This window comes from Drosophila tropicalis, unplaced genomic scaffold (genome assembly GCF_018151085.1).
Source record: "Drosophila tropicalis isolate 14030-0801.00 unplaced genomic scaffold, ASM1815108v1 contig_1072, whole genome shotgun sequence".
Classification (NCBI taxonomy): domain Eukaryota; kingdom Metazoa; phylum Arthropoda; class Insecta; order Diptera; family Drosophilidae; genus Drosophila; species Drosophila tropicalis.
Window position 1 is genome coordinate 469,955 of NW_027172436.1, and position 7,448 is coordinate 477,402.

At 44.7% G+C, this 7,448-nt stretch overlaps 1 protein-coding gene across 1 annotated transcript; it reads right to left on the bottom strand.

Moving 5' to 3' along the window:
- Window positions 1-305: 305 nt before the first annotated feature.
- Window positions 306-4,907, bottom strand: LOC137572680 (uncharacterized). The gene is made up of 3 exons (XM_068284444.1): window positions 4,124-4,907; window positions 755-3,907; window positions 306-703 (listed from the first exon to the last, which is right to left on the bottom strand). Exons 1-3 carry the CDS (start codon window positions 4,905-4,907, stop codon window positions 306-308), a joined length of 4,335 nt encoding a protein of 1,444 aa, XP_068140545.1.
- Window positions 4,908-7,448: the final 2,541 nt, after the last annotated feature.

Here is a 7,448-nt window from a genome sequence, read left to right on the forward strand (position 1 = left end):
CGCTGGGCAGATTGCGTAGAGTACAGTCTTGACGGAACGAACAAGTCGCTCCCATGCTCCCCCCATATGAGGAGCGGCTGGTGGATTAAATTTCCATTTGATGTCATCGAACGCCGGTTGCACGGCGTTGAAGTTGATCGTCTGCGCTTTGTCACAGATAATCTTTTCGGCAGCTTTGAAGTTAGTGCCATTGTCGCTGTAAATTTCTCTTGGGGTCCCGCGCCGATTGATGAAGTTTCGGATGCACATTATGCACGATGCAGTGTCCAGAGAGCACGCCAGTTCTATATGCACCGCCCGTATGGTTAGGCAGGTGAAAATAACTCCCCATCTTTTTCGCTTCGCCGTCCTACAGCGACCAAGAAGGGCCCGAAGTAGTCGATACCGACGTAAGTGAAGGGACGTTGGTAGGCAGCCAGCCTGGCAATGGGCAAGGGAGCCATTTGCGGTGGATCAGGCATGGCGCTCTCATTTTTACAGCGTTGGCAAGACTTCCGCATGCCTTTGTATAAGACTCGTAGGCGTGGTATGTAAAACATGCCGCGAATCCTGTTAATACACGTCTCATGGGATGTGTGGTGCATTTCCTGATGATACCAGTTCACTATGAGCCGAGTAATGTGGTGCCCATATGGGAGCAGTATTTGGTTTTGGCCGTTTAGGTTTTCTGCTCGCCCTCGGGTACGTAGGAGCTGGTTTTCGTCTAGGAAGATATTCAAACATATGAGTTTAGAATTTGTTTTTAAAGGTTTACCTCTCGTTAAGTTGCGAATTTCTGGGTTGAATTCAGATGACTGCGCATGCCGCAGTAGGAGTGTGCGTGCCTGCTGAATCATCTCGTAAGACACCTCTGTAGGTGGCGATGCCTTTGTTTGTTTTGCTTTCAGTTTCTCAATATAGAGAATAAAACGCGCTAAAGCTCGATATAGCCTGCGCCAGTCGGAAAAATATTCCGCGTTAAGTTTTAGCTCCATCGGCGCATTGTCGATGAAGAGTATGTTGTGCCTGACTTCAGCATTGTTTGGTGGCCCCAAATCATCGCATTTTGGCCACTCGTGTTGATCCTGCAGCAAATAGTCCGGACCGTGTAGCCAAGTTTCATGTTTATTGGCGTTGTGTGTTTTAGTAGCAAGATCTGCAGGGTTAAGGTTGGTTGGAACCCAGTTCCATTGGCTAACGTTTGTGAATTCCAGGATTTCGCCAACGCGGTGCATGACGAATTGCTGAAACTTTCGTGGATCCATACGAAGCCATTTGAGAACAGTCTTTGAGTCGGACCAATAACAACTCGAATTAATTGACAAACTTGGATTGCGTTGGATTCGGTTACTCAGCTTTGCTCCGATCACTGCGGCCTGCAGTTCCATCCTTGGTATAGATAGTGGACTCAACGGTGCCACTTTCGCCTTGGAGGCCACGAAGCTGAGGTAGGTTCTTTTCTCCTGGCGTATCCGAAGGTAGCAGACTGCTGCGTATGCCAATTCGCTGGCGTCAACAAACGTGTGTAACTGGACATCATGGACTTGATCGCTGCTGTCGAAGTAACATCTCGGGATGGTCAATCCGGCGATTGTTGTAAGGATCCGTTTCCATCGTATCCATTTGGGTAACAATGCGTCGGGCAAACCAGTGTCCCAGCCAATGCCGCTTCTCCAGACTTCTTGCAGTAGGATTTTGAGCTCTATTGTAAAGCATGAGATGAAGCCGAGTGGGTCGTACATTGACATAAGTACTTGCAAGAGCTCGCGTTTGGTTGGTGTTTTGTCGCTGTCCAAAACGTTGCGCTTCAACCTGGCGAACTTGCAGATGAATGTGAATACGTCGGAGTTCGGCACCCAGTATAAGCCGAGTACCTTTTCCGTGGCGGTAATTTCGACAGCTTCGGGGAGCAGCGAATCGCTCTTTAGTATTCGAAGGACCTCCTTTGAGTTCGAAGACCAATTGCGTATGTGGAAACCACCTGCTGCATGGATATCTCTGACTTGAGTTGCGATGTTTCCGACTTCCACGTAGTCGTCGCCACTGTATATAAAATCATCCACGTAGTGGTAGTCCTTCACGGCTTGTGCTGCTTGAGGGTACTGTTGGCAGAATCGATCTGCATTTTTGTCGCGAATAAAGTGTGCAATGCAGGGTGCGCAATTGATTCCGAAAGTAAGCGCTTCCATAACATAGACGTTAGGCTCTTGCCTCTCGGATTTGCTGTCGAACCACAGAAACCTTTGCGCATGGGTGTCTGCTGGTTTCACTCGGATCTGGTGGAACATCTCGGCAATATCGCCACAGATCGCCACTCGTCCCACTCGGAATGAGAGCAAGAGGTCAAACAGGGAGTTGAGGAGATCTGGGCCACTCCAGATGTAGTCATTCAGGGCCTTGCCGCCAGATTGGGCGGCTGCGTCCCATACAAGCCGGACCTTCTCTGGTTTATTTGGATTTTTAGTTATGAAGGTTGGTAGATACCATGTCCGTCTGTTTGGTGCAGCTATTTCCTCCGGCGTCAGCATGCGAGCATAGCCCTTTTCGACGAGGTTCTCGATTTGCTTGGTGATTTGCTCCTTCAACTGTGGTTGTCGGGAAAATTGCTTTTGTAGGCATTTAAGCCGTTTTAGTGCGTTTGCGTAGCTATCAGGTAATGAAACTTCAGGGTCTTTCCACATTAGGCCGACCTCGTACCTGCCATTCTTAAGGGAGGTAGTAGATTCAAGTCTGGTTAAAGCTTGAGTTTCTTCTGGTGATGATAGCGGTTTTGCTGTGGTAGCGTCTAATGAGAACGCTTGTTTGATGATCTCATGTAGCTTAGCGTCTGCGTCCCTGCATCCACACATGTGAACGCTCACATTAGCTCTAGTGGCCCTTGATCGCGTGGAGCTTTGTAGTGCCCATCCCAGTCGCGTCTTTGACGCTATTGGTTGGTGCCATGCCCCCTCTTTGATTTTAAGGGGTACGGCGAGGTTCCAGTTATTTGTGCCGATTAGGATGCTTGGGCGTGCGTTGGTGTATGATGCTATCGGTAGTCCCGCTAGGTGGGGGAATTCTTTGGCGAGAGCCCTTATGTCGATAGACTGTACAGGTAGATCCAGGGTATCTACACTGTGAACCTCTTCCAAGTAGAATTGATTGCCATTATGTGGATTGGCAACCGTAAGCGTGACACGTTCCGATGCATTTTCTTCGCGTGTTGTATCGTTGGTCCATTTTAGGCACAGTGGATCTGGAACGCCTTTTAAGCCGAGCTGCTTAAAGACCTTGTTGTCGATGAGTGTTAGTGCCGATCCCTCATCTAGAAATGCAAAAGTGTTAGTGACTTTCGTTTTATTGATGATTTGTATTGGAATGACACGGAAATATGTTGAGCCAGACTCTCTGGATCGCTGGGTGTGCTTGCCCTCCGGCGTATGCACGTTGGTGACCATAGCTGGCCTGTTTGGGCTGCTGGATTTCGCAGCCTCTGGTATTGGCTGCATCTCGTGGATCGATGGGTGATGTTTGCTTCGGCAGCCTCGTATGCCGCAAACCTTCTCACGTTGGCACTTTTGGTGATGACGGTTTAGGCATTGTTGGCAGAGCTTGTGATTTTTCAGAAAAGAAATCTTTTGTTGATGTGGCGTGGCTTTGAACGATGGGCAGCTGTGTATTTTGTGCCCAGGTTCGTTACATACGACGCACGTAATTTCCTTGACCTGCTCTTCAGGTGCCTCTGTGTGATGATTTAGGCTTCCGCTCTTCTTATGGTAAAGCGGTGATGTTACCTGGCTTGCTGCTTCAGCTATGTCGTAGATCCATTTGCTAAAAGATTCCATTGATGGTATCTTAGTGTCTTTGGGAAACATTGCCCACTGCAGCTTCAGTTGTGTGGGGAGTTTCTCTAGTAGCTCTTGTACGAGCATTGGGTTCTGCATGTAACCTGTGAGTCCACATGCTTCCATCGTTGAGTAGATGTTTCGTACACACAGTGCGTATTCGATAAGTGGTTCAAGCTTATCTTTTATTGCGGGTAGTTGCCGCGTTTTTTCCAGTAAGTTGTGCAAAATATGCTCTGGCCGACCGAAACACATACGTAATGTTTGTATGATTTCAGGGACCATTGCGGGTAAAAGGAGTTTGGATTGAACTAACTCACGTGCTTTTCCCTTTAGGCTAGCTTGCAGCCGCATAAGATTTTCTGCATTCGTATACCCAGCGATTTCCGTACTTGTCTGAAAACTACTGTAGAATAGAGGCCAGTTCTGAGGATTGCCATCAAATGTTGGAAGCTCTTTCGGTATCGCTTGACGGGCTGCAAGTTGTGCCGCGCTTGGCATTGCTGTGTTTAGGTCTACGTCCATTCGCACTTTATTTTCTGGATAGTACGATGCAGCCCTGTTTTGAGTATTCGTAAAATTCCAGGGTGCCATCGGCGTAGCACTTAGGTGCGGTTGTTCGCGTGTCGTAGCACGCGTGTTGTTTGAGGTTAGGAACGGCAGCTGCGGTGCCTCGTGATCGTAATGCCACGTGTCACGCACAGCTGAGTGTGTGACTATCGCTTTTTGTTTGGCAGAAGTAAAAATAGGAACAGCTGTCCTAGCTGTGTCCTGGAATATTTTTGGAGGGCATAGTCCAAAGTCCCGATCCGGTTCTTGTAGCGGCCCCGTTGGTTTTGCTGGTGACGAAGTAGCCTGAGGTTCGCCTGCTCGTGTGGTATTTCCGAGGTTCTGCAATGCGTTGCTCAATATGGTTGTGATGACTTCCGTTGACACGTTGACGCAGTCGCAGTTCCAGCTGTTCTCAGATTTCTCGTCTATTACTCCAGCGCAGTCGAAATGATACCAGGAACAGCATCGATTGCATTGCACCATGCGGTCACTGTCTTCCTGCATGCATTTCTTGCAATGATATATTCCACTTGATAAGTCTTTTGTTGCCATGGTTTACCAATGAGTTTATACTTTTAAGCGACGTTGATTAGTTACGTGACCTATGTATGTATGTAGGTCGTAAACGGTTGACCGTTGAGGTTATGTATGTATCACAATTTAGTGATTGGTTATGCAATCATCGAGGTTAACCTCTATATGATTTACTTGTAGAACCGTGGGTTGACCCGTCGAGTTGAGTTAAATAATTAACTTTTTCGGTTCCTTTAGTGGTTTACCACTGTTAGATTAATATATAGAATTAATCTGTAGAATTAACTTATGGAATTAATTCATGGCCTATAGTTTATAGAATTAATTATAGAATTAATTCCTGGCATAATTTATAGAATTAATTATAGAATTAATTCCTGGCGTAATTTATAGAATTGTTGAGTTTGGCGCTAAGGTTCGATGTTTTAGCGGGCCCACAAAAAACACTTCACTTTTCACGTGATACTTCATTTATTTCTTCCACGTGTTTTCTTATGCTAATGGTAGGCTAAGTGGGTGTGTGTATGGTGAGCGAGCGAGTCGGTAGTTGAGCCGCTATAAATTAATCGCCCTTACTCGCGGTTGTAACCAAACTGTTCTGTCCGCCGCTTAGTAACAAGCATAGAACCTAACATGTAAGCTTAAAGCGCAAGATGCAACGGTTAATTTCCCAGCACGTAGGCTGGCGCTTAAGTATAAGTATGAAAATGAAAGAGAATGAGTGATATGGGTTAACCCATTGGTGGCTGCGTCGGGTCTGCTGGGCAGTTAGTGGATTTCGGCGGCAACAACTTATACCATAAAACCCAAGTCCGTCAACACATGCCCATTGGCCGATCCTATTTCATCATCACAAGCAATTCCCATCGGTCAACCCCACTCAGTCGTCACATACCCATTTGTCGCATGATCGCCTGTCTCAAATAACAGTCCGATCGCTAGGATAAACAACAAGTCACCCCACTCAATCGTCAGATGCCAATTTGTCGCATGATCGCCTATCCCCAGCAACAGTCCGATCGTTAGGATAAACAACAAACCTGATACCCAGAATCACCCCACAAATTTCGGCAATAAACAAAGAATGGTCCTGAACACTTGTGTAAACAAAGAATGGTCCCACGCTCTTAGTGGACTATTGGACTCAGCCAACGCCGCCGCCTGCGACGACGTCAATTATCCAAGCCTTCATCCAACATAATCAAATCATAGAAAATCAGTCTTAAGCCTAAGTCCAAACCATCCGGTAAAACTTCGCTTTAGCTCCGCGGAATTCACTCAGTCAGAATCTTTCAGTTATCATTAAGTTGTAATTGTAAAGTGACTTTAAATAAAAATTGTATTTTTTTATACCGTGAGTGAAGGAAGTGTTTAATTGGCGCCCGAGCAGGGACCCTGCTAAATAAAAACTTGATCGAGTGTTAGTGAAAGATATCAGTGGTCGTGACCGAGAAAACGCGTTAAATGCCTTAAAGTGTCAACGAAATAAAAACACTATATTGAACTACACTAAGAATCAGACAGGGTCAAATTTATCGCTGCAATTTCCTCCAAGATCCGTTCAGAGGAAAACTGATAACCCAAACGTGTTTGCCCAGGAGCGTTAGTACCTTCAACGTTGGAAAAGCGAGCCCTCCTACAAGCCGATCAGTACAAGCACCGAAGAAGTTATTAATAATGTAAGTTAAGCAAAATAATTCTAAGTGAAAGAAAATCAAAACAAGAAAAAAGAATTTGTGTAAACACAGTGAGAAAAAAATTTGTGAACCAAAACCAAAAGTTTAAATTTAAAAAGAAAAATGAAAAACACAAGCTAAAATATTTATAAAATCCTTAATTAAATTTTTTTCTCACTCAAGAAAAAAGAATCAAAAATTTAAAAAGAAACTAGTAATAAGTAATCCCAAAAAAAGGAGAAAGAAATAATTCAAAATTAAAAAAAAAATTTTTTGTAAAAAAAGAGAATAATCATTTAATATTGAAAAATTTCCATAATACCACAAATTAAGATTTAAGAAATAATTTTGAAAAAAAAGAGAATTATTATTTAATAGTGAAAATTTTGCATAATACCACAAACTAAGTATTTAAGTACCAAAAACCATTTCCACCAAGATTAGCGGACATACCGCTATACCTTTGTCAATATAAACTAAAATCCAATTTTCGCGGCATTATATCGTTCGTGACGTCATAATATTCGCGATATCGTAACACTTATTTCCTTGAAAGAAACCTGGTTCGAAATATTTTTTCCAAAATGACTAATGACAACTGGGTTAAAGCAGCAGTCCTCCAGCAGGGTGGTAGTCAGGCAGCAGCTTCCGATGCTCCGACAGCATCCACCTCAGGTGCAGCAGCCGTAAATAGAATAGAGGCACTGTCGATACAAGGATTAGATGTAGCTATCCAAACAATTTTGTCATCTCAGCTACAGGAAATAGTGAAACAATTAAATTTTTCTCAGCCAGGACACATTCCCTTTAGGGACCAGACAGCTAGCGTCCAGGATAACTGGCATGAATTAGACAAAGTGCCAGAAATCGTAAAAAATCTTGA

Excerpts from the sequence above, each read along its gene's own strand:
- LOC137572680 (XM_068284444.1), bottom strand. The coding sequence starts at position 4,907 with ATGGCAACAAAAGACTTATCAAGTGGAATATATCATTGCAAGAAATGC. Across the intron at positions 3,908-4,123 it reads TAGCCTAAAGGGAAAAGCAC|GTTACATGCAGAACCCAATG; the intron begins GTGAGTTAGTTC and ends GTGGACTCACAG. Across the intron at positions 704-754 it reads AATTCGCAACTTAACGAGAG|ACGAAAACCAGCTCCTACGT; the intron begins GTAAACCTTTAA and ends ATATCTTCCTAG.